The sequence below is a fragment of the Betta splendens genome, chromosome 11 (genome assembly GCF_900634795.4).
Source record: "Betta splendens chromosome 11, fBetSpl5.4, whole genome shotgun sequence".
NCBI classification, from domain to species: Eukaryota; Metazoa; Chordata; class Actinopteri; order Anabantiformes; family Osphronemidae; genus Betta; species Betta splendens.
In genome coordinates, this window is record NC_040891.2 from 4063128 (window position 1) to 4089908 (window position 26781).

At 44.5% G+C, this 26781-nt stretch overlaps 2 protein-coding genes across 4 annotated transcripts in view; one reads left to right on the top strand and one right to left on the bottom strand.

Annotated features, from left to right (window-relative positions):
* stmn1a (stathmin 1a) overlaps window positions 1–26781 on the bottom strand; it is a 268537-nt gene that overhangs the window by 32426 nt on the left and 209330 nt on the right. The window lies entirely within an intron of this gene.
* Window positions 1700–26021, top strand: hivep3a (HIVEP zinc finger 3a). 3 transcript variants are annotated; one of them, XM_029166689.3, is made up of 7 exons: window positions 1733–1808; window positions 11022–11073; window positions 14017–18174; window positions 18472–18626; window positions 22574–22725; window positions 23138–23685; window positions 24746–26021. In XM_029166689.3, exons 3-7 carry the CDS (start codon window positions 14404–14406, stop codon window positions 25271–25273), a joined length of 5154 nt encoding a protein of 1717 aa, XP_029022522.1. In that variant the 5' UTR covers window positions 1733–1808; window positions 11022–11073; window positions 14017–14403; the 3' UTR covers window positions 25274–26021. The 3 variants fall into 3 exon arrangements, with proteins under 3 accessions (XP_029022523.1, XP_029022522.1, XP_055368784.1); XM_029166690.3 differs by lacking the exon at window positions 11022–11073 and having other exon boundaries at window positions 1700–1808; XM_055512809.1 differs by lacking the exon at window positions 1733–1808 and having other exon boundaries at window positions 10816–11073.

The window sequence follows — 26781 nt, forward strand, 5'->3', positions numbered from 1 at the left end:
CCTCCCTTCTGTTCATCACATGATCCTGCTTAAATGTGATTTATTGTGTTCCTGCTTCACAGGATTCCCCTGTGCAACACGCGCACGCACGCACAAATCGCATGTAATGTGGAGGGAATGTGCTTTCCTACTATCACAAGATCAGCATGAGTGGGGTGGTGAGGGCTGGGGTAAAACACAACGCTTCATTATACTTTAATATTCAATCGGGGCTCATGTTAGAAATAGCAAATGACCAACCTCTGAACTCATATTCAAATCCCTGATGCTGTAAATACCACGTCACTATATACTCTTAGTTTGATTATAGGGAAAGTTATCCAAAATAGTTGTCATAAACTATTCGTGGATTAAAGTGGCTCTCCAGTTATTTAGGATTGACTACATCTGGGAGACTCATAGGAGAATGGGTCAAATTTGACTTTGACTTTGACTACTTAATTAAATGCAAATGTCTTTGCAAATCAATTTAAAAAAATTAATTAATGAGTACATCATGCCTTAACTCATGTCATGACAGGCAGGACATTATTTTTCCTTCGTCTCATTGACATCAGTATGATTGGATGGTTGTGTCAGTAACGTGTTGTTGAAGAAGTGTCTTTAACAAGTGGTCTTGTGCCTGTATGTATCTAATGACATTAGATGCAGGGTTGCTGCCTTCTCCACACACTGAAGCCATGACTGAGTAGCATGAGTTGTGTATTCCCATGGTCAAGCAGTGACAGCGTCCCTGACGCCCAGCTGTGAGCTGCAGGCTGACCTAATGCCGTTACATAATCCTCAATGAGGCTCTGATCACTTGCTTAAGCCAGTTTATACTGTAGCATCATTCTCTCACCAGGGCCTTGTTGCGTTCCCCGCCTGTTGGGGTTTGATATTCTGGGTCTCGCCCATCGAGACCTTAACCATCGCCAACAGCCGCCGCAGCTCTTCTCCCCTCTGGGGTTGGAAGCACCTGGATACCCAGGTGGAAAAACAAGCTGAGAACATGGAGTGCTTTTTTCTTGTGTGGCCCCAGTAGTCTTCATTAGTCATCTGGATGATGTTCACAGATTTAAATGTGTAATGACATAATAATGTCACAACATATTGCACTTTTCCTGGATTAATACCGTTACTACTATCACTACTACTACTACAAATACTATGTATAGTCTTATATTTGTAAATCAGATACTTTAATACCTTCTGATTCGGTATATGTTACATATGGTCCCGCTTTCTCATTCTGTAAGGGGGCGGTGTCTCGCGGTAGTGCGCGTGGGTTAGAGGTAGCAGCGTGTTTGTCTCGCGCTCCAGCTGTGGAGCGATTGTGGCGGCAGTCAAAGAAGTATCAACGTGCAAACCGGAATGATTACGAACAAAGTTTCAGAATAAATGTGGAGACTTGACGGGTACGTTGAATTACATTTTCATATAATTTAAGTATTGTATTCTATGTTTTACTAACTTTTAACGTGAGAGAAAAAAATATGGATTTCATAATCGCGACATTATTATGTTATCGTTTCCTTTAATCGTGCTTATGTAATTAACCAATATATTATTGCCTATATTTCTGGCTGAAAATATTTAGGTATTTTTGTGTGGTAAACTGTAACTAATAATCAAATCATATTTAGAAGATTATTAAATAGAGGAAACAGAAAACGCTGCCTAATTTCGTGAGCTGCGCTTCCTTAGGCTTTTACTTTGAACGTCACAAATGAGAGTTTCCTGCCTCCTTATGAGGGAGCTTATGCAACTTGACGCAGCTCGTGAAGCTGTGGCCGCACCGCAGAGAAGTGAAGTTGAGCATCCTGCAGGTAACGTAAGCCCAAACATGCTTATACCGAGGCGTTGTTTCACATGCTATCATCATATGTGTGGCCCTGTTTGGCTGTAACGTTGCAAACAGTGTGTCGGGGCTGATGTGATAAATGAGCTCGTTTTTCTTGTCGTTATTTGGCGTGAGATAAACGTAGCTAACAACAAGGCGAATAGCCCGGGCAGTGCTATTAGCGGATGTTAGCTTGCGTATTGAAGAATTGTGGTTAACATGCTGGACTGGTGAGGAGCTACCTGAAGTGCTCTTGGGCTGGTCCATTCCCTCAACTGGCTTCATTCATTGTCTGTGAGAGGGAGGAGGCGGCGGAGAGCTGCGGCAAGTCACCCGCACTTGGCCACGCTGAACCAGGAAGCGTGGCGAATCGGGGTGACAATTATCATTTGGCATTTGTCTATCTATACGTAGGAGCGAACGCAGCGTGGAGAATAGCCGAGGTCAGATTAAATTAAAGTGCTTTAAAATATATTAAGGGGAAATGGCGTAAGAAAACGAGCAAGAGTAGCGGCGCTGGCTATGGCGAGGCAGTTTTATTTTGAAAACCCTTGATTTAGATGCGGTGTTATTCTATTTAACTTGATTCAGGTTATAGAGAAACAAGTGCATGATTCGGTCTGTGGAACAATGTAAGATAACTGTAGTGTGATCCTGCGCTACATGAGCGTTTTGTTCTGCTTTTGTTTTATCAATTTATCGCTGTATGGCAGAGTTTGTAGCTCGTAACCCAATTGTTATTCGCTAAACCCTAAATTAGGTAATTTATACAGGTGTGTGCGTGTCTATGTGTATGTGTGTGAGCGAGCATGAGCGTGTTCCGCTGAGCTGCATCAACGACCCTTTTGTGGCCAAATCAGGCTCCATTCAAAAAAATCTGGCACTTACTAACGTTTATTGATCAGAGCTCCACTGCGCATGACCGTTACCAACGCGATTTTAGACTTTTATAAAACATGTTTGTTTTTTTTGTTTTTTTGGCCAAACGGTTTAACATTGTACCATTATTGGTCTCCATTATGGAAAAAAACAGCCCATCTATTTTTGTGACGTTCATTAAATGTGAAATTATTTTTAGGTCTGCATCAATGTGAGCCGTCTGCAGAGAAACACCAAAAAATTACACAACGTCTAACAGAAAACGAAACCTAGCGACCGACAACAGCTCCTGCATAATGTCTCCTTGCGAGCACAAATCTGCAAAACACGCTCGGGGAGCGCGGAGGGGCGAGCATGACGTCATGCGGACTTTTGTGTGTCCACTGGATCAAATCGCCGATAATATTACATAACCGCAACTGAGCTTACATCGGTGGCTTGATTTGGACGGCAGGGCAGTGGCCAAGTGGATAAAGCCAGGGTGTGCTGCGTTACTGTGGAGTCTGGCATCAATGGAGGGAGGGGGAAGGTGTTAGTTCTGTCCGAGCTGGAAAAGAACTAAAAATGAGGATGCACCTACAAAGAGAAATACACTGACCTACTCTACAGATCATGTAGAGATGAGGGCACTTGAGGACGTCTTTCTCTTTGCTCTGCTGCAACAACGCATCTGACTAATGACGCCATTTTCTTCACTGAATTAATGTAGAATTTTCCAAACATTTCTGGAAATGTAACGAAACAAATGATCGCTGTTGATTTTCTGGCTTTGATGATTAACGCTCTAATATGACGCTACCAGCCTGGGAGGGAGGGTGATCTAATGCACAATGGGACCGCGATAAGGGATAATAGCCATGTTCATTACTGTATTCATTTTACCATCCTCATCAGAGATGTGTTAATTTCCTGCCGACTGACTTGTAAATCAATGGACTCAATGTGAGATTTGATCTTATAAGAACAACGGTGTGTGTGGAAGTGATGCAACCCCAGATGCATACAGAAAAACATAATGACTCAGGCCTGGGTGAAGGGATGCGATGCGTCACACGAAGCGCTCTCTGCAGTTTATATGTCGTGGTTTCCTGCCGTTTCATTCTACACCAGAGGTGTCCGGTTTTCATTAGGCTTCATCCACAGCAGGTCATTTGTTTCCTTCCTGTTTGTTTGGGAGAATTGTCTCCTCTGCTGGAGTTGGCCTTCACCCCAGGGTGAATGTATGGGGGACATAAAAACCCATGACAGTGTTTGAGCAGTCAGGTCTGATATTTTCCTGCATCACTCACTCCCCTGTTGTTTGGTTGGTAATGGCTGGTCAGGGGAAAAACTGACCTCATGTGTCCACTGGAAGCACAATCCAATATTTATAAGGCAGAATATATTCATTATGTAATCATTTTTATGCTTTGGACCATAGATGTGTTAAAAGAACTCTGCAGATTTTACTTTGCATCATGAGAAGCACTGCTTAGTCTGTGAAAGCAGTTGTGTAACGTCCCATGTCGACATGATGTCATGGGGGTTGTTGCAGCTTTGGCGTGGATGCTATGCTTTTGTAACGCCAAGCTTGTCTCACAAATCCAGCAGACATTCAACAGCAGCAGGGGGCATTGTGGGAGTTGTAGGATTTGGCCTATTCAGCAACATCTCGCCAAGCTGTTGATGCGACCTTCAGTCACCAGACATAAAGCCATCAGCATCACTGCTTCCAGTTGTTTATATACAGTATGCCACTGTAGATCAGAGTTGCTGCTTGAGCTTGAGGGGCTGCACTGGTCCAGTAGTGTAACTGCTGACATACAGTGGTGATGTGGGGAGAATTTGAGTGACATGCGGGGAGCGTAAATCACAGGCTGCGCTGCTGCTTTCTATTAGTCACTTATCCAAGGACAACACGGATGTCTAAACAGCTTGATCTCACCTGGAGGCGCCTCATCCCTCAGGTGTCGCTGCAGTGTCCTTGGTAGCAGGTAAGATGTGAGGGCACCTGTGTTTGATGATGCTCATGCTGCACCTCTGCTACCGGTCGCTTCCTAAAAGCAGGCCCTTCAATATTTTTAGTGATCCCCACTTTGAATTTTATCTTTAAGTACAGATTATTGCACTTCAATTTTCAGTTGAGATTTTCAAGTTGAATTTAGAACTGGCAAGTTATTTTTGCTTCACTTTCAATATGATGCCAAACATGTCCTACATTATAAGCTACAGATTTCAGTCTGCGTTACTTATATAAAATGATCTCTTTGCTTATAGTGCAAAACCTCCCCCAGATGATGTCATCTGTTTGGCTGCTCTTACTATGAAGGCTTCACTAAAACTCTGCCGATGACATCACCTCCCCTGAAATTCTCCTTAAGAGGCTCTGCCATGTGGGTTGAAGTTAACTTTAATCATTTCAGTACCTAAGTATTAGTAAGTACTAATGTTTTATACGGTTTTATCTAATGGACAAGGTTTTTAGTGAAGGTAGCTCTGAACCTTAAATCCTCAGTCTGGCATTTGTGTAAAAAACATTTTAGGTTGTTACAAAGTAAATTTTCAGTTGTGGGAAATGACCGTACACTACAGTAATTACAGTGTATATTGCTGAACTTGCATTGCTCTTACTAGAACAGATGTCCTCCCAGTGCAATACATCATCAAGCTGGACATCCTTTGCCTTGAAAGAGGAAAATGCTTTTTTTTTTTTTTTTCCCCTCAAACAACGGCAGTGGTCATAAATCATCCGATTCCTTGTTCAGATGCAACTGGGATTTCCACACACACTGTACAGTCGCTTACACACACACTTAGTGAAAGGTGGAAACCTTGCAGCTAGTCCCGCAGTGGGGGACCCTGGCATGGCACTGGTTATCAATCAGGAGGACTTCCCCCGTTTGCAGAAGCGCCCGCTTAAATGTCAAAACCGCCATAAGCGAACAGATTTCCTCCCTGCTGGCAACCGGCCGAAGACAACGGGAGCGGAAATTGACTCTCATCCCTGTTAATGAAAGTGAAAGTGTGTGTGTGTGTGGGGGGGCTTTGTGAAGGCCGTATGCTTCGGCGTCATGTTTACATGCTGCGTGCGTGTGTGTGTGTACTGTAGATGCATGGGAATGGGAGCCCTCTGCTGGAAGGGGCTGCATGCCATCGGTGACCCCGGAGGGCAGCGTATGGGCCCAGCTTGGTTCGCTCTGCGAGGTGGAAGGGCCTCTGGTTCCTGCGACCCCTGTGGAGAGAGCAGCCTGTCCGGCAGAAGGCCTGTCAGCTGTAGCTCTCATTCACAAAACACCTCGAGGACAAACGGAATGCGGCCACATCCACCCTGCTCCCCTCCGTACAAACGTGCAATTCACACCCACGTTCTATGAGCGAGTCTTAGAAGTTGGGAGCACATCACACATACAAGTGCAATGCTTCCCCAAATGCTCTGTTGTATAAGCGGAACACATGGCTCCGACATCCACACCACTGTTGTAGCTTTTGTCTTATGTAATAACAGTTGGGTGTTTTTCCTGGGTTTGGCTCGCAGAAGATCTTGTCTCCCATCATCCTGCTGCGGAGCGTGTGCCACCAGTGCATACAGTCCAGTTCAGTAGCCCGGTTCTGCTGACTCAGCCGGTACCTCCAGGTGCCGTAGACCCCCGGCATCCGCTCTCCAATTATTGCTTTGCATTAAGAGGTGTGTCAAAATATTACCAGTGCCCACAGTAACAGTAGCCGCACTGTGTCCCGGCTCCTTGGCAGACTGCCTCCTCCCCGTCTGTTGATTCAGTATTAGTGCAATAAGATAACATATGGCTGCTCTCTCATAACATTACATCACCTTGAGATTCAAGCAGGGTGGTGTGCGTTTACAGTGCAGCGCAGGGAGCAGGAGCTGCGCTCGGGTGGGTTTATTCTGACTGTGATTTGCACGCTGGCCTCTGAACTGAGCTCTGTCATAATAAAGTGGACGAAAAAAAGGTCAAGCACCTTTTTTTTTTTTTTTTTTTTTTGTTAAATTTTTTCCGTGCATGAAAGAAAAGTAGGCTGGGATGTACTTTTGTAGTCTGCATCCTGCTTAACCCAGCTCACAGCTCAGCCAGATGCATCAGGCTCAACGGTGTTAGTATTGATCCGTCAGCGTTATATCACGTCATGCTGTGTTACTGCTCTCTGTGTGTGAGGACGGTGCGTGTGGTTGTTATCAGCTATTCACTGGTTTCCAATAGCTTCCTGCTCCAGCATTTTTTTTTCCTTGTGCTGATGTTCCGCGCTGTCTCATAATGGTTGCCATCCCAGAAGTGGTTTAATGTCTGATTTCCTACTGTTTCTCAAATCAGTCATTTAAGAAATACAGTAGTTCTCTACTTTTTGGTACTTCAGATGTGACTCACATCTTACCTGTTTAGTCAGTATGACCCAAGCAGCTTGATGCCTGAAGTTAACCGGTCTCAATTCTGGAGCTGCTGTGGGATCATTGCGGGCCAGCGTTGGTGGGCCTTTCCTGATACTGTACACGTATAATCCCAGAGCCGCTGCCTTTAAATGGACTTCATACAGTGGGGGGGTCAGGAGTAGCCTTTGTCATCATCCTGTTGATGAGCGAGTGCAAACAGCTTCCCAGTTTTAGTCAGCGGCCTCTGTGAAACCCAGGCTCCCACCCTGGAACCACAGACACGAGCAGACACAGCCCAACTTAGATGTGGGGACAGATATAGCAAGTGGCCGGTCATTTTGTCTATATTTAGCACATCTCTCAGCATTTCCAGCCTGTTTTTTTCTTGCTTGCACAATGCCTTTCATTATATGCTGCTTTGTGCCCCTTTCCTTGTTCCTGATTTGGTTGCAGGCTGTTTTAAATATATAACTTCCCCGCTGTTCTGTAAACGAACCTGTTGTCAAGTGAGCTTTTGTGTCTCACTCCTGATAAAATGTTATTTTATTTACAGCCAGTGGCTAGTTACTCAGAGGTTTATCAGCATGTGGAGCAGAACTGCAGCAGCATCAGCCAACATCTGCCACAGCTACCAGTGGCCTACAAACAGGGGTTTTCCTGCCTCCAAATAAAGCTTCGGTGGTGAACCACATGTACAGATCAGTAGCAGAGCATTTGTTCGGGTTGTAGTTAATGATAAATAAAACTGAAGCGAGCCGAATCGGTTAACGCTTGGGTGGTCCATGCTGCACATCTGGCGCCTCCCATTCCTGTTGTTGTTTGACAAGGACAAATAGTTTCTTCACCCTTACAGTGAATTTGAACATATTCAGAGCAGTGCGACTTCTGATTAACAATACAATGTAGCTCTATGATGTAAGACTGAAAATATGGATTTGTGCTTGTAGATTTAGTGGGGCTACCATGCTTACACTTATAATTTGGGGCGTTAAAATTAAATTTACGAGTAAAATAACGTGAACTTAATTTGCCTCCACACTCTGATTGGCTGATGAGCAAGGAAGTTGTTGCAGTCCTTTGACGTGGCACAGCAGATCCTGAAAGCTCCACAAGCAGCAACAAGCTAGCCCACTGACTGATGACTTTGATTATATTTAATGATCAGACAGACATGACAACTCACATTGTAATGCAGTTGTTAGACAGGCTTGGATTTCAGTGCAGAATCACGGTGCGTCTCGCTAAACAACACCAGTCTACAAGTAGACAGACAGACAGACAGGGACAGCTAACAGGATGTCACCCAGGTAATGCAACTCACTGGTAGTTGGTCATCAGTTAACGTGTATAATATCTTACTTTTTTTTTTTTTTATCAACCTCGGCCTGTATTAGAACTGTATTGTCTAGGGTGTACAAATCTGGATCAGGATCTATAAGTTTGGAAAATTGGCAAATAAGATATTCTGATTGCAAAGCACACTGTTGCACAGTGAAGCAGCGCTTCACCTGAGCGTGGAAGTTGTATTATGGTACTGTACGCAGAACTGGGTGTATACCCAGCAAAGAGGAAGTGCATGTACATGCACAGCGTACATTTTGAACCCTGAGAACATACAGAGAACCATTTAGTCTAGAAAGTTACAGCTGCACACACGTGGAAATAGTATGTTATTGGAACATTTGAGCTTAAACCAGCACCACCCGCCACAGCTGAGCTCTGCACAACATCTGTCAACGTGGTCCGTTGTCGTCTGGCGAGTGAAGTTTCTGTCTTTTTCTGTACTTCAGGTACTTTTTAGAGCTTCGACGGCTATTTCTCCCCATCGGATCATTTTAGGTGGCGCGCCGGTCACGCGACTGTCTGCTGTGGCAGGGCAGGTTTGGGGTGAGTGGGCCATCTGTTTCGTTTTGGTTGGTGGTGGGGTGGTGGCGGAGGGCGGGGGCTCTGGCCTGTCTGTGGCTAGGCGTCTGGAGCGAAGCAAGGGGATCTGTGGTTCGGGTTTCATGTTGGGATTTAGAGGCTGGGTTCACAACAGTAAACCAACCTCAGGGCCTAGATTCAGGCACTCTATTTGTTATTATACTGTAGCTAGGTACTGTACACACTGGATATAACAAAGTCCCTCTTCTTCATCCCACAGATGTATGTTGCAGTGTCACACATCAGTGGTGGGTTTAAACCATGCTGTGCTGTTGAAGTAGTACAGGGTATATACTGTACAGTATAATAATAGACTCAGTATTTAATACAGAGCTTCACCAAGTTATTACAAACGCTGACATCACTTGTTCTGCCTCCTTCACTTATTCTACCTCTATTTAAAATATAAGTGGCCAAAAAGTTACAGTTACTGTAGATACAGAAGGACTCAGTGGTAACACTGTAACATGAAATGTGAACGTGAATCAATGATCTTAGAAGGGTTCCTTTACTATTATGATCCAATGTAGCCCCATACTGTAACAAAGCTGACATCCTCTCGTGTTTGGTTTTACATTATTTATCACACAGAGTGTCACTTCTGTGCTGAGACACTTGGCTTTTGACTTAACACAGTGATGGGAGGTCACCTGTAAAGACTGGGACTACTAGGATGAACTCTGACTCCTGACAGGTCACGTCACAGCCACAAGCCTCTGTGGCTCTGTGCAATGGAGCCAGCTCTGTCCTAAGGTTGAAGGCTTGTCATTATTACTATTGGCCTGGTAGCTCAGAAGGTAGAACATCTGCCTGGGAAGCAGAACGGCCTGGATCCCCACCTCTGGCACTACTCTGGTGTGTCCTCGAGCAAGGAATGAGAGGTGTTGCTTCTGAAGATGCTGCTGTTCATGCTTCTGAGTGTCGGCAATCAGCTGAGACAAATCAGAAGACAAACCAGTGCTGGTCTGATGGCTTCGCTCTTGGAGGAATCTGTGGGCTTTCACCAGCTGGGGTCACTGGAGAACCGGCTCACAGCCATTATTTGACAGTTAGGGGGACCTGGTGAATGTATAAGGAAAGTGACTGGACTTGTCTAATCCAATATCTGCATTAAAGTTTAAAATACATGAGCTCATCGTAAGCCCATGTGGGGTTTCCCAGAGACCCCCTCCCCCCGTTTTATGTCTACTACTATTAAAACATCAGGCGTCTACTGTAGGTTTGCAGGCTGTATGTTCAGACCTAAATTGCTCTGAATCTAGTAATGTCAGTACCGGGTTCATATTTGGAGCGCGGTCACACGGACTCTCTGTTGACCGGTGCAGGGTGGACACTCCCCGGGCTCTCTTCCATTCTCCTCTCAGCTTCCTCTTTTCACACCCGGCCAGACGAGCGGCTGACTGCCTGCCTTCATCCCGCTGACTGGCATCCCCTCGTCTGCAAGCCCTCAGCCTGCTCGCTCTGTGTGTGTGTGTGTGTGTGTGGGGGGGGTGAGTGATGTCAGAGCTGGCTGGACTCATTTCAGATGGTCGCTGCTCTGTGGTGTGTGTGTGTGTGTGTGTGGAAATTCTCCAGTGCTGCTTTTTGAGATGCATCCGGCTGCCTCTCTCCTGTTTAGTTGCCGCAAAGGTCCTCGCGTTTTCGAAATTTTAAAGGGTTTTTGCTGGGGAAGGAGAGAAGAAACCCCGATCTGTTCTAATCACACGAAAACACTGACCCGCTGCTTCTCCGTGCTTTGCCAGCTGTGCACCCTGATACGCCTGCCAGGAGAAACAAAGGCTTACATCAACCTCCAAATAAGGTGCTGCTACTTGAATTTGACCTGCAAAAGAAACACTGGGGGCGGATGAAGGAGGTGGAGAGAGACGAGGAAAGCGTGTCTCCTCCTCCTCATTCATACACGTAATATGCCCAGCTACCTGTTTGTCAGCCCAGTGCACGTAGAGCGGAGCCTCGATTGCCCCTCTCTCATCACCGTCACTCTCATTCATCCTTTCTCTCTCTCTCTCTCTCGCCTTCCCTTTACCTCTCCAGCTCTTCCTGCTCCAGTCATTCACAATCGGAGGACGACACCACCTGCTACCAGGTAAAAAAAAAAAACAACCGAGCAAAAAGGCACCGCTATCCTTTTGTCATCTGCCATCATTTCCATGCATATCATGTGATGATAGGGGCATGAGACCGAGACTCCATTCACGTCTTTGTTACTGCAAAAGGCTGTTGGGTTAACGTGAGCGTCGGTCGCAAAACAGGAGCCATTTGTTGAGCAGCAGAAACGTTTGGAATGAGCTGAATTTTTTAGCTGCTTCAAACATGTGCAGCCAGTGCAGTTTCTGCAGCGAGGGTGTTTCGTGTGTGTGTGTGTGTGTGTGTGTGTGTGTGTGTGTGTGTGTGTGTGTGTGTGTGTGTGTGTGTGTGTGTGTGTGTGTGTGTGTGTGTGTGTGTGTGTGTGTGTGTGTGTGTGTGTGTGTGTGTGTGTGTGTGTGTGTGTGTGTGTGTGTGTGTGTGTGTGTGTGTGTGAAGGGGAGGGAGAGTGGCTGTAGTGAGTGGTCCGTGGGCTGTGTGTATGTATTAATGTGTGAATGAGCTCCCTGTGTTGTACGTCCCAGCCTCGTATGCTTGGAGGTCGGCATGTCCTCCTGTGGACTGGAGAGCTCTCCCAGGGCGGACACACACACACACACACACACACACGGATGGCTGTGCATGCGCTGTCTTCCAGAAGAGGGCTCTCCCCCTCTGTCCCCAGAGAGCTCCGCTATCGGGCTGCTGACGAAGCTGTGCCGTCTGACAAGTGCCGTCCCAGTGTTTCAGTGACATCGCAGTGGAGACAATAAACGAGGGCACTCATCGTGTCGCTAACGTCCGATTACTCTGCAAGAAGACGACGTATGATGATTGTGGAATGATTACAAATGAGCGCGTTTTCATCAAAATTCTGACTTTGTGGCCCAACATCCACATACGCTCAGTGTGAACCTTATTCCACAAAGTCTCTACTGTATTCAGTGCAGGCTTTTGCACAAATTGCTGTCGCATTTACCCTTTAAAATAATACGGTGTAATAATAAACGTAGGTTGTTTTTTCACGGAGACTCGTCCTCTAGTTTTTGTTTTACCAATGTATGTTTTTAGTTTCATCATAAAAGAATAGAAGTGTATCCATCTCATCTTCTCCCCTAACTATTGATTCATTTTGTTTTGTTTTTGGCATCTATATTGTTCTCTGACCAAAAAAACACCGCTTCTAGGAGGAAGGCACCTTCGTCTGCCTCGCTCTCTACTCTCTCCCTCTCTGTAGTCGGTGAGGATACTGGAAGATAAATTTAGCCCTCCAGCTCTCCTTCCATCTGCTACCACATGGTTTAGGGCCGTTACCATAGGAACCACCGCTGGGTACCCATTAGTGTGAGAAGAGGAAATTGACAACATTTTTAAAAAGCCATTTATATAATATTCTCTTTCTGTGGTGTGCGAGAATAGAAGCAGTGTTTTGCAGATGATATTTGTTTTAACTTGACATGTTTTAGTACCTGCCGATTTTGAGTGTGAGCATATGTGCACACTGCATATACAGTATGTGCAGTTTCTCACACTCAGGTTGGAGTCTGTTTATGTACAAATTGCTCAGATTTGAATCCCTCATTTACAGTGTGAAATGTGTAATCATCGACACTACTAATGGCAGCATCCTAATTTAAGATACACTTATGATTGTGTTAACCGTACACTGGACTGAATATGATCAGATTGAGGACTCTACAACATCCTTACACCAACTGTAGTGTCCAAAGGCTGCAGTTATTTTTCAGCAGTTGTATTAATCTTTGAAGTCTAAATAATTAGCTCTGGCAAGCAGCCGCTTGATTTTAACCCGCAAGACGTCACATGTAGACGTTTTTTAGCAAGACCTTGCTATGCTTCACCCAGTGACTGAGCCAAGGACTCTATGTGGGATGAGATGAAGAACAAAAACAGGCCAGCTGGTTTGGTTTGCTCCGTGAGAGGTGCACATCAGCAGCCTTTAGTTGACTCTGGAGAAAGTGTGACACAAGTGTTAATGAGCTGATGCGTTGCATGATTTATTTATTTTCTTTAACGTCACCTGGTTTTAGGTTCCAGTGCAGTTGTGCACCATGTAAAATGTATTCCACCCTCATGCAGAATATGCGGCTGAACCTGAGTAGTCGAAGTAGTTAATCAGACCTATACCCACCACATTACCTGAATAGAAAAAGTAAATGTCAATGTAATAGTCAGCCCAGTTATTGATGCTCCAACAAGCTAAACTAAAGATGGTTACCAAACTGTTTTCAGTAATTTGGATATCATCCTGCATCTTCACTGTCTTCCACCAGAACGTGGGTGTAGGAACCAGCTGGTCGTTGCGTGGGTTGCTTTATTTACTGTTTCAGTATGCTGGCACAAAAAACACAGGCGTTCGCTTCAGTATCTCTGAGTCACCTAGTGTGTGCACTCACAGCTACTGTAGCAGCCATCCACTACCTTCATGGCCTTTTTAGGTATCTGAAATCATGTCTAGCTGAATATAATTCTCTACACTGAAAAGTAATGAGGTCAAATATTTTTTCGTTTTTTAATCCCACATGACATGTGGGATTTTTGTTTGATAGTCCGCGTCTTAAATGAAATAACATGTGACATATCAAATATGCAGCTTTAATGTAGAGTATGTTGAGACCTAACACAGTCGCTTAGACCCTCAAGTTTTCCCATTAAAAAAATTAAAAAAGAGTAAATAAATGTGACATGTGTTTAATACATAGAAAAGGTAATGTTACTACAATCACTTTAATTTTCTGGATGCTGTTCTTCAAACACCTAAATGTGTATAAAACTAACTAGCCCTGGGCAAAGTGAAAGTTGAATGTCGTGACAGGAACTCTTCTTATGCAACAGATAAGGGCTACATAACCACCTAGAATATCTATGTTTGGCAAGCACAGTGTCAAGAGGCTTGTCTGTGTTGAATTGGATAAGCTATTTAATGAGTGTGTTGTTTTTGCAGATCTACACTTTGAGAAGACAAGAGGAATCATATGTTCACCTGAGTCAACTAAGCATCGGGGGTGCAACAGCAAGACTGGCTGCCTGCCTCATGATGGAATATTTTAGGTTAGACAGACAAAGGGCTACCTCCATGGCACAGGACATATTACAGCTGCATTTTCTCATGCTACCCTTCTACATTTGATGGTGTCATCATCCGGTCAAGCAAAACATTTTAGCAACACAAGGCAAAGCTATGAAGACTGACCCAGAGCTAAAGCGGATTTAATTGAATAGAAATTGCCTACATTAAAGTCATTTCCCAGTTAATGACTGGGTCTGAACTCCATAGCCTGGCGCGGGCAGACGCATCTCGCGTGTCTACCTGAGGCTCTCCTACCATTTTATGGAGACCTTGCATAGTCGTCTGACAACTGGGGAGCAGTCTGGAGGTCAAGAACGTTGCCAACTAGAGTCATCTTCTCGAAGCCTGCCTAAATCTCCCTCCCGGCCCTCTCAACAACAACAAACAGACTCCCCAAAGCCCCATGGCACGTTACAGCAACCCAAGCCGCTCCGAAGACAAAATCCTGAACGCAAACGCCTCAGGAACCAACGCCAGAGCGTTGAATCGGATACAGGGTTGGAACCCAAACATGTGGCAACAAAGGCATCCACACTTTCTTGTTTGCCTGCAGGAGTCCCGTCATCCTCAGCAGATGACCTTGGTCAGTCTAAACCAGACACACAGGAGGGTACCCCAAAACAGAAACGAGAGCGTAAGCCTCAGAGACCAGGAAAATATGTTTGCACTTACTGTGGCCGTGCATGCGCGAAACCTAGTGTCCTACAAAAACACATACGTTCTCACACAGGGGAGAGACCCTATCCCTGTGCACCATGTGGCTTCTCTTTTAAGACCAAGAGTAATCTGTACAAACACCGCAAATCACATACCCACAAGGTGAAAGCAGGTTTAGCTCTTGGGGAGCCGAGATCTGTAGAGGAGCAAGTCACAGAGTCGGAAGATGAAACTAGACAAATATCCTCAGCCTCTTGCCATACAGAAGGCACAGTAGCCTCAGTCAAAAGTCATGAAGCAGACAAGGCTAAAGACTGCACTCCTGGAAACAATGACTCCTACGCGGTGAAGAAGAGACTGGCCCTGCGTCTCAGCAGAGGAAAACAAGGTGCTCAAGACTCATCTGATGATAAGACGCAGTCTCAAATTTTAGGCAGCAGAGGCAGTACCGAATCCGGCTATTTCTCTCGGTCTGAAAGCACCGAGCAGTCACAGGACAGTCCTCCAAACACAAGTGCCAAAAGCTATGCAGAGATCATTCTGGGTAAATATGGGCGCCTCGGACATCTCCAGAGGATGTCTCGTCATCACAACCAGCAGCCCTCTGGTCAAGAGGACAAAAGCATCCCGTTTACCGTTCCCAAGAAGGAGGTCATTGAGCATATTACTAAACTCATCACCATCAATGAGGCTGTGGTGGACACCAGCAAAATTGACAGTGTAAAGCCAAGGCGATTTTCACTTTCCAGAAAGAACAGTTCAGAATCTCAAAAGAGCTCATCTTTAAAAGAACCTTTTCTTCACAGCCCTAAACCTGGGGATCTGAGCTATAAAAGCAGCGGCTCTATCACCATGGGAGTTCCCTGTGAGAAATTTCACAATCCATCTCAAAACCTAGACCAGCCACCTGGCCAAACATCAACCACCCCGTTGGTCAGAAGTCAGTCGATGCCAACTGCATGTGGTGCATTTGACCTTTCCACTCATGGCCCCAGTAAATTCCGTCAAAGTCATTCCTTTGATGAACGCCGGCCCTCAGAAATGCAAGCATCTCGTCGTTATGGGATGTTAAGGCGGCAACCAGCCATTGAAATCCCACTTGGTGCCGAGTTGACAGAAGAGGAACACGAGGGTTCTCATTCGTTTCTTTCTGACGGCATACTGTCACCTACTGCGCCTGACCACAAGCAGAGTCAAGCGCAGCCATACAAATGCGAGGTCTGTTGCATTGGATGCAAAGACTGGGAAAGTTACACTAGACACAAATGCTCACAGCTGATTAGCACCGCAGCCAGAGCCGGGGTCTCAACTTTGCGCAAAAGGAGAAAGGAGGACAGTTTTGAATTTGATGACCCTTCTTCTCCTCCACTACCGGTTACCGGCTTCTTGTCAGGACCGTGTAGAGACGAAGCTAGTGTAGCTTATGCGGGTCCCAGGAGACCTCCATTGCAAACCTGCTCAGTAATTCAACATACTAGTTCATTTGAAAAACAAGAACTGTTGTACAATAAGAGTCACGTTTCGGAGGCAACGAGTAATTCCTCACCAAAAGAAGAATATCAACTGGTGCCTCAGAACCAGGAACAACAATCAACAAAAGTAGCCTCTCGCAAACTGCTCCACCAACACAGCGTGCAAGTTCCAGAAATACTGGTGACGGAGGACTCTAACATGAGCTCAAATGCAGCAATGAAGCCAGCCTGCATTACAAAACATGCAGAGAAACCCGATGACTTCCAGTGGCCACAGAGGAGCCCATCTCTGGCCCAGCTCCCTATTGAAAAACTTCCACCAAAGAAGAAGCGCCTGCGCCTGACCGAGGCAGTCCAGTCCTCAGGAGAGTCCAGTTTTGATTCTATATCCTTGCCTCATAGCCCAAGTCAAGCTAGTAGTGCGTCTTATTCATCCAGTCGTTCCACATCCTTTGAGGAGTCAAACAGAACTGACATGGAGACAATGGCAACACCGCTGAGAAGATCAAGAGCTTCTCACATGTTGACAGTACCTAGGGTGCATCAGCACAGAGAGATGAGGCGCTCGGCATCAGAACAGGCCCCTCATGAGCCACAACCTGGCGTGCTAATGGCCGAGACTCGCAGTAAGTCATTTGACTACAGTTGTCTATCCCCCGAGCGCACTGCAATCGGCTGGAGAGAGAGAAGAAAGTGTCTCCTGATGAGACACACTGCAGTTACAGATCCAGACGAGGAGGAGGAGGAGCAGGTTAGCGTCCAGAACCATGCTACTAAATGTGTGACAACCAGCACATCTTCTGAGCCAAGCCCAACGTATGCGTTCTGCACGAGGTCCCCTCCCTCGCTTTTATCAGGTGACGCAGATTTACGTCCAAGTGCATCACATTTCAAAGGCATTTTCCCTCAGTGGGAACAGAGTAAAAATCTTCTCTTAACTGACACCACAGAACCCTCAGCTGCTCCTGGTCCACCTTTGCATCCCATTAAAAAGGAGCCTTCATACATCCATACAAGTCAGCCTCCACAACCTAATTCTGCGCATGGACCATCAGGGGCAGCCAGAGCTCACTACCTCCCAGTATCTACTGGGCTGAAGTTAGAGATTCCCTTAAAACACAATGATTATTTAGATGTTCAAGTAGGACGTTCCCAAACCCAGCAAATAACTCATATAACGTCCAGTTTGGAATTGGTAACTGCAGTCTCATCTCCTTCAGTGGCTGTACTCCAAACAGAGACCCTCATGCCGGCATGTGCCATTTATACCACTCTGTCTCAGTCCACTTCCCCTACGCCCCAGGAGGCCATCGATGCAATTTCCCATAATGTAGGTATCCCAGCTGCTGACTACATAAACCGGAGAAACACCGTTACAGACTTTAAGTTGTGGTCTGATGATGACCTAAGGTTGTCAGGCTCAGGGGGCAACAAGCGTATGCTTTCCCCTTCCAACAGTATAGAGCTCCCCCCTGAGTCTCAACAGCAGCAGAAACGAGTTAAAGAAGAAGGGGAGACTGGGGCAGAGTGTGTCGAGGCAGGAGACAAAACCAATCAGGATTTCAAACAGGAGAATCGTTCCTGTCTAAATCGTTTTTCGCCTGTGACACATGCAAGGTCTTCATTTCCCAGTCTGCTGTCCAGCACTTGTAACAGCTGGTGCTATTTGAACTACATCAAGCCAAACCCCTCCACTCTGGACGAACAGAAGCCCTCGGTGTATTCATCGTGGTCCACTAGCGGCTACGACCCCAACCCACCTGGCCTCTCAAGCAAGACGGCGCTCGCTCTTTTACACTGTAAGCAGAGGCTCAGTCCCTCCATCTACACCACATCACTCATGTCAGTGAAGACAACTGAGTCAGTGGAGCCAGAGGACAACATAAAGCCAGCCTTTACTGAGGTAATTATAGATCTAATCACTTGTTTCAATGTGTTTATCAGTCAACTTGAAATGTGGAAAGCTGTAGTGACCTTGTGTTTGGCTAGGATTGTTTCCCGCATGAAGAAATACAGTTGAATAATATTTAATAACATATAATAATTATATATTTGTTTATGCCATGAATAATAAAGGAAAGACAAAAATATATCTACTTTGTCACAAGCCAATACTGTTCAATGAACTTCTTAATTTTTGTCTCCATGGGCATGCTGGAGCAGAGTTGGTGAATTTGCCCATGTCTCTTCTTGAGTGTAGGTGAACAACATCCAGTGGTTTTGCGATGAAACGAAAAAAGGACAGGATTCTTCAGATGATGGCAAGTCAGGTGGAAAGGAGGAGGAGAGGGCGAAAAAGGACTTCCTGTCATGCTCCAGAAATAAACACCCTGAAACTTGGCTTTCCGAGAAGGGGTAAGCATTTCTTTCTGACGTGTGGAAAATAAATTTAAAGCTATTTGAGTCCCCCGGATGCCTTAAAACACATCTAAGTAAGGGAAGAACCTTTGTGCGAAGACACTGGTGTTAACTCTTTACAGTGGCAAAATGGAAAGCTGGAGAGATTTCCAGAAAGCCAGATTTGTTACCTAGTGTGTTTGTGTTCACAGATTTAAGATAGAATGAAAACCAAAACAAAGTTACCCACAAATATCCAAATAAGCCACTTCCCTCTGATTTGAACAGCTCGTGCTGGGCTTGTTCTATCTGTCTCTGTCAGGGCGCTGTCAGCCTCCTGTGAGCGACTGCTGCTTTAAATAGTTGGGAGCATCACTGTGGAGTCTTTAGTTACAGCAAACACTTTGCTCTTGTTTTGGATGTTTGAGTGTGTGGGATACAGTTCAAGTGACAGATACACAGAGAAAAAATGCCAATAATTCAATTATCAAGATTGAATTGGCTGAAATATAAATAAACCAGTCATAAAACGTAAAACGTGTTGTTTTATACTTCCTGTAGTATCCAAGTTGTGCCTCTTGGTGTCTAATACGATGATGCTGATGACTGCCTATTGGGCCATTTACCATTTTTTTAACAATACACAAACACTCTACAGTAATATTTGATAGTCATGTCTATTTCTGTCAAGCTTAAATAACAAAGCCTATGCTCATCATGTCATCCCAGATGTAAAGCAGGAATTAGACTATCAGAATGCTCACAGCCATCTGACCACACAGACAGAGCCAGAGCTTTAATAGTGCCTAGAATGACCTTTGTGTTCCTGCACTACTTTTTACTGCCCTTTATGTAATGTAGCCTCTGGAGGTCTGGGGGTGACCTACACTGATTCTTGGTGTACAAACATTCTGTTTTGTTTTTGTTTTTTTTAACAGGAAAGACAACAAAACTGCTTATCAACAAAGTTCTATATCCCTATTTCATCAGTTACATACAGTTTAGTCCAACTTGCTTTAACATCATGCATGTGTAAGAAAAGGTTGATTCAGTTTAAATACAGTATCTGACGGTCAATTATCAGAATATGTGTCTTATGTTTCCTCAGACTGATTTAGAAGAATTTTATCACATTTTATATGAAACATTGTTTTTCAATAGAGGTTAATCTACTGTATAAACACACCCTGACCTGCAGTTAAGAGCAACAGCATTCAGTAGTGTTTCACGTTTCATGTCAGGTGATTATTATCTTAAGACATACCCGATCTTAACGATGAAGGACCTGAATAAAAAAACATTAATATTAAGGTGCCACTTTGTGCCTTCATTACACTTCATGGTGTGAGGAAATCTTCACATTCCTGTTTGTTATTAAGTACAGTACATTTAGTATGTTATACTGTGAATCAATAACTTTTCAGAATTGATCAATATGAAAACAATATTTGTGGCATACTACTGTTTATCTTTTTCACGTTGAGGATACCAGGGTTTGGCCGTCTGCACCAACAGAGCCCCGTCTGCTGAAGGGCTGATGCCAGGAAAACTACCAGGCTTCATCAGCGCCTGCAGAGATTAATTTACACCAACCAATCACATGTAGATGTGATTCTCTCACCTTCACACCAACACTCAAAACCTTTACACGGAAAATTTATTATTGTATACAGTATGTTATTAGGTGTTTATGTTGATCTCTAGCAAACAATGAGAAAGCAGATTCTCCTTTAGGCTTGCGATCTGTGCTCGGAACACAGATACCTGACGATGGTGTCCTTCAAACAAGTCATTGTCTTGCTAGAAGGCTGGTCACAGATGTAATCATAATATCTTTCAATATACCATCATGTTATATTTTCTTCATTATCACATGCACCCAAGCAAAACCTCCTGTACGCCAAGCAGCAAAACAGCTCTACAATATTAGACTTCCAACACCATATTAAACAATAGCAGCATCCATGAGATTGAACAGCTCAAAGTGATCCCCATTTATAATATTCACTGACAGACGTGCAGCTGTGTGACCAATGGATTTCTTCTTGGATAACAATCTAGACGTTTACCGTTTTCCACTCCAGCATTTTGAAAAGTTGTTCTTTCAACACCAAGGCCCCAGGTTTGTGTTTTGCACAATTTGTCACCTTGTGAGAAGCAATTCATCTATAAACACTTTATGGGCATTGTATTTTCAATGGAATCTCTTTCCATGGGTACGAGTGTGGCTATACTGTACATTCAGAAGACTAGATTACACACTATTAGATTCATGAAAGGAAAATATATTTCTTGACTGACAAGCTACATGAAACTAAATCGTTTTCCAAAATAATTTTTCATTTTACAAAAAAATGTCATTTAGAAAGGTTTAAGTAATCTTTTACCAAATGCTCTGAGCTTTCTGAACCTGGCTTCCTGTTCCCTCGCTTCATTCTGCATGAGCCTGTGAAGTTGGCAGCAGCCGAGCCCTATGGGCGGTAACTCTGTCCCCTGCAGTGTGGTGAAGTGAGCTGCTGTTTGTGTGGTCAAACTGGCCACCACTGTACTTGAAGTGCACCCTAAGTACAGTGTGTATGTTTAAGGAATACTCTATGCTGTGAGGAGCTTTTCAAAATGCCTTTCTTTGTAGTTTATTTGGCAGGTGTGAAGGCTAGGTACGCTGCAAGATCTCGAATAAAAGAACAAACTCTGACGTTTTCACAGATTTCCGCAGTTCCTCAGATGTTTGACCTCAGCTAGGATTCTCTTTGGACATGTGATGGTGTTCATGCGTTGACAGAATTTAGGAAAGTAGAGCAGTTAACGGAGAAACACAATGTTACCATTTAGTTTATATGCATGCCCTCATTGTGGCCTTATAGACTCATTCTACTGTAGGTAGTCTCATCACAAAACTTTGAGACAGTCACATCCACATGTTACTATTATATATGTCCCTACTACTGTACATTTGTACAGTATGTGGGGCCAAAAATACCCTGTCCCATACCTTTTTGTCTAAGCTGAAGCTGACACACTCCTCCATTGACTTTTCCAGCCAGGAGAGCTTCATACGAGCTTCATACTTTTGATCCCAATCAGAAATAAAAATTGCAAGGGGTTCGGTTCGGCTTCTGTTCAACAACATCCCCGTTGTGACTCATGTTCGCGCCGATCGTAGCCTTCCTAAAAAGCGTGAGTCATCCTCGCTCCTGCTCGCTTTGCTCCTCCGCTGCCCGCTTGCTCTGTCTGAGGCACATAGAGCCCAGAAAGCGAGGCAGAAAGGTGGTCGAGTGTAGCCGTTTTTGTATCCGGCACGATGGAAGGCAATGACACTTCAGTCTTGGGGGCGGATGGTTCTTGCATAAAAGCTCTTTTGAATGTAGCGTAGGATTACAGGCATGAGGGAAAAGTGGTTCTCTTTCATTAATATGAAAGTTTAAGAGCGTAAAAGCCACTATTTATGATGTAGGCTAAGTAGCGAAAATACAAGAACACCAGCTGATTATAATCAGCACGGTTGTTTCTCATAGGAACGTGTTTTGGTTGTGCATGCTTCTCGTGCTTATTCAGGGCAGCAGCTGTTCTGGGCCAGGGTTTCCCTCCCTCTCTGAGATGTTTTTACTGGCTGCTTGCAGCAAACCCCGGACCTTGGGCCATATCGCAGGCTCCCCCGTGTTTGGACTCGGTGGCGGCGTGAACTGTGATGGGCTTGTGAGGCAGTGGGGGGGAAGGGTCTGGTTCTGGCTTATGAAAGCTTGTCTGTTGACACTGAAGCGGGTGCCTTTCTGAAGCACCCTCGGTACACATGGAAGGGTGGACACATGGCCCAGCTGCCACCGCGTGTAGTAAAACAGAGTAGCGTCGGCACCAAATAGCTTTGCACAGGTGCTTACAGGGCGTAACAGCCTGTCTGTTACTGTAGCTCCAGTTACAGGCGTATAGATTGTCACATAAACTTCTTGATCTCTTAACACGTACAGATCAAATGAGACGCAAGGCGACTGTGGAGGGACCAGCCAAAGTGAAGGATGTGGAAACAGCCTTGAGAGGAGCAGTGGGCTGCAAAAGTGCACCGATTCCTCTACACAGTCCCTGACACGCAAACACTGCAAAGACACGTTCAAAGCCGAAGGTAAGGAGAGAAAAGAAAAAGGAAATACAATAAAGTCTAAAAACAAACCTGGGTATAAATTTGGCTTTTTTTGGGCGGTGTGGCACAAAATTACTTATTTAAAGTCTTCGTAAAGCACGGTTTAACAGTTTAACGGAAATTGAATGCCGTGTTTTTGGTTCCAGACCTTGTGCTTGCACATTTCCATTTACTGTAGACCAGCAACAGTAACCACAACTTACTCGACCAGACAACATTAAGATAAATGTTAATAAACACCAGCCAATTTACAGTAGATAATGGAGCATTATTAACCACCTACACTTGTTTTAACTGAGGATGAAGAGCAGGTTAGTAGGGTTAGGAAAACTAGGTGGGTGACACGTAAACAAGAATGTGATTTTTTTTTTTTTTTTTTTTTGTCCTGTTCTAGGAGTCTGTGAAGACTCTTCAGTTTACTCCATTAAGGAAAAAGATGATCAAGACTCTGATTTGCTGAAAAATGGAGGCGATGAGAGAAGTGCAAAGTCCAAAGCAACTGAAAGCTCCTCTGACAAGGAGGAACCTCAGCGAGGAGGCAGTCCGAAGGAACCGGAGCCCAGCAGGCCTAAGGATGCTGTCAAGCCGGGCTCGGCCAGCGCCAGGAGGGCTCTGTTTGCACAGAGGCGCATTAATGCTTCAGCTTCTGCATCCACCAGCGAACACCATTCTCCAAGTCCTCAAATTCAAGCCCCACAAAGGGAACCACCTTTACCTTGCAGTCTGTCACCTGAGCCCCATGGGTCCCCGGGGACCCCTCCCGCCTCCCCATCTAGCTGTCATGTCTCGAATTCCCCACCTAGAGCAGAATCCCCTGTTAGAGGCTCGTCTCCTGCAGTGGTTCAGTCCCATGGATCAGACTCCTCTGAGCCTCTGAGCTCCTCTGCAGACACCTCTGCTTCATGTCTTCACTCAAGGGACTATTCATCTACAGTGAGACTGGTGAGTTGCTTTCCCATAACATCTGTTAACTGCATTTACTGTATGTTTAACTTAACCGTCTTGATGCTCGTACAGTATTTCTGAATTCACCTCTTTTTCTCTTGTTTCTAAATGATTCAAGTAAAAGTGCAGCTTTTGTTCGAAGTTGCCTTCACTCACCTACTGAAAGGCTTGATATGTTACTGTTAGTTCAGCCCACGGTTTTAAATAAATCCGTAACCTTGTGTGGCTCAGTTAAAGCCCACTAAGTCAACATCTAGTAGATAAATATAGAAAAGCTGGTACATAAGAGGTTATTTAAAAGTCACGCATTTATCGGAAAAGGGAGGAAAGGCGACTCCGTTGTTTTTATATCGCTAACACCAAGCTGCAGCTCCCAGACCCAAAATAATGCAGGAGGCCCAAATAGACTTAACTTGTTTTCCCTATGCAGCCGTTGATAAACTCAGGAGGAGACCGTTAAACATAACCTGTTTTGGTTGTCACCAAGTGGCTCCACTGTCTGAAGTCAGTTCTTCCTAACAAAATAAAAAGGCCTGTTCCGGCTTGTGGTTATGTTAAGGCATCTTGTAAACTCAACCCTTTCCTCCACACTTGCTGTATATGCAGTATGCAGTAGGTGTCACCAGAGTATTTACTAGTTCAACACAGCTTCTTGCACATCTGCAGTTTATTTTTGTTTTTTTAAATTAGGTAATCTTAAACATGAATTTAAATTAAAAAAAAAAACAAAAAAAAAACAAAAAACAAAACATGAATTTAAATCAACACATGAGTATATGTTCAAACGTAAATATTTGCGCTTTTAAGATGTCAATCAATTGAATTCATATTTTGCAACCCTAGGTATAAAATGGTTTAAAACATCAGCCTCTTACTCATAGCCACACTTTGGACTTCTGCTTTTATCCGTTGTGTTCTTTGAGCTTTGTGTACTTGTCTCCCCATCCATTCCATTTTGTCTTCTCTGTTGGTATCTGTGGCGCATTGACCCAGTTTCCTCTGCAGAAACCCTCAACATTCATTTCATTTTTGCTGCTTTTTGTATATTCTCTTGCAGTCTGTGGAGGAAGTGGGTCTGACCCACGTCGCCCCACTTCCCACACGGCTTCGGGGAGCCCACAACCTCCTGAGTCACCTCCCTCTGCACTCCCAGCAGCTCAGCAGGGCATCGAGCCAACTGATTCCCATAGGGGGCATTCACATGATTCAGCCCAGGTCCCCCCTCCCGCTCTACAGCCTGGTGAGCCCCCCCACCGCAGTCACGAGTAGGCCTGCAGGGTCAGGGACGTCCTGGAGAATAAGCAGCACTCCCAAGACAAGGTCTCCTCTGCTGCTGCAGCAGCAGCAGGATCCTCTGAAAGAGGTGACGAGCGGCAGCCGAGCCAGCCCGACAGACGATGCAGCTTCGGGGGGAATGCCCCGCAGCAGCCAATCGGATGCCCCGCTACGCCGACAGAATCAAGGATGCAGCATTCAACTGCTGCCACAGCATCTGGAGGTTGGTGCAGATTCTACAGAGACATGTGTTTACCCCGAGACCACCCAAGGCCAAAAAAAGACTCCTTCCTCCCAGACACAACTCTGATAGGAGAGCGAGCCTGAAGGGACAGTGCAAAAGACTGAAAACCAGGACCCGTGAACGAAAACACAACACTGGTTTAAAATCTGAAGACAAAAGGCAAGAGCACTTGAGCACCGCTTCTGAATGATGCTGTTATGTAATTATATGAATTATATATATATATATAATATATATATATATATATATATAGACACTATGTTAGATATGCAGTATGTTTTGTAAATCATTTTTTACCCTCGTTTGATGTCATCGGTGTTAATTTATCTATGTGCTATTATGCAAAGTCTGTACTATATGCAAAAGCAGCTCGAATGAAAATGGACAAAGTTCGAATCAGTTTCCATATTAACCCTTTGGACGGCTCTAATACGCCATGTTAATATACTGTATTACTAGAATGGATAGAGAAAGGTTCTACAAATATTTATTCAACCCAACAGTATTTTGAAGTGCAATTTTTGTCAAGATTGTGGTTTAAAATGTCATTGTTTAAGCTGTGATTATTATAATTATTATTATATTTATTAGTTTTGTTGTTGTTGTCCAGCTGTTTGAAGAAGCAGGGTTCTAAACATCTCCTCTTCTCAGTTGTTTAACAAAAGCAGATTCGAGTGGAGGTGACGAGTCTGCTTCACATACATGGTAGCTACAAATACATGTACTTTTGTGTTGTTGCTTTTATAAACGGTACAATCACTCGTCATTTCCATGTTTACCATTAAACGTCTCATTTTTACAGGTTTATATTAAACACGGAGCTGCCTGTGTGTTTTGTTTTAAGTCCAGTTAGATCTGATTGATACACAGACCAAACCCGATTGCACCAGTACCCAGGCTTCCTGTGCTCTGGTGATCATGGCCATAAAACCAGAAGAGAATATGGAAATGTAAACTCAACTCAACTAAAGCTACTGTACCTTTACCACTTACACACATCATTTGCATAGTGTAACGTGGGTGACATAACAGAGTCTGTGTCTTAGCAGCGCAGCTTTAATTAGACCAATTTGAAGGTGTTTTTTCATTAATGTGATATTTAAGGAAAAAAGGCTGGTGGAAATGTTTCACAGGTTTATTGTTGCAAGTTATATTTAAATTACAACAATCGGAAGTACAAATTGCACCATACTACTGTCCACTACTACATTAATAAGAAGAATATTCCAAGCTTTTTATTTGTATTAGTGTGGTGCATATTCAAAGAACTGGTCAAGCCTCTGTGACTAATAACTAGTACTACTATAAGTACTCCAGTAAGAACCTATATCAAGATGGGTTGTGTGCATTTCACTGCACACGGTGTTCTTTGTTCAATGTGGAACACGGAAGGGTGAATATTGCGCCACCCTGTGGCAGAGACACGCTTGTGCTGCCCACTCAAATAGTGTTTCCGTTCTTGAAACAATATGTAGACAAAACCCGTATTTCATTTTCTTCTTTTATATTCGGTGCCTTTGAGAAGTGACCGTTAATTTCCAGGTTAGGCTCTGCTGGTCGGCGTCAGAACACTG

Excerpts from the sequence above, each read along its gene's own strand:
- hivep3a (XM_029166690.3), top strand. The coding sequence starts at position 14,404 with ATGGAGACCTTGCATAGTCGTCTGACAACTGGGGAGCAGTCTGGAGGT. Across the intron at positions 18,175-18,471 it reads TAAAGCCAGCCTTTACTGAG|GTGAACAACATCCAGTGGTT; the intron begins GTAATTATAGAT and ends TCTTGAGTGTAG. Across the intron at positions 23,686-24,745 it reads ATTCATCTACAGTGAGACTG|TCTGTGGAGGAAGTGGGTCT; the intron begins GTGAGTTGCTTT and ends ATTCTCTTGCAG.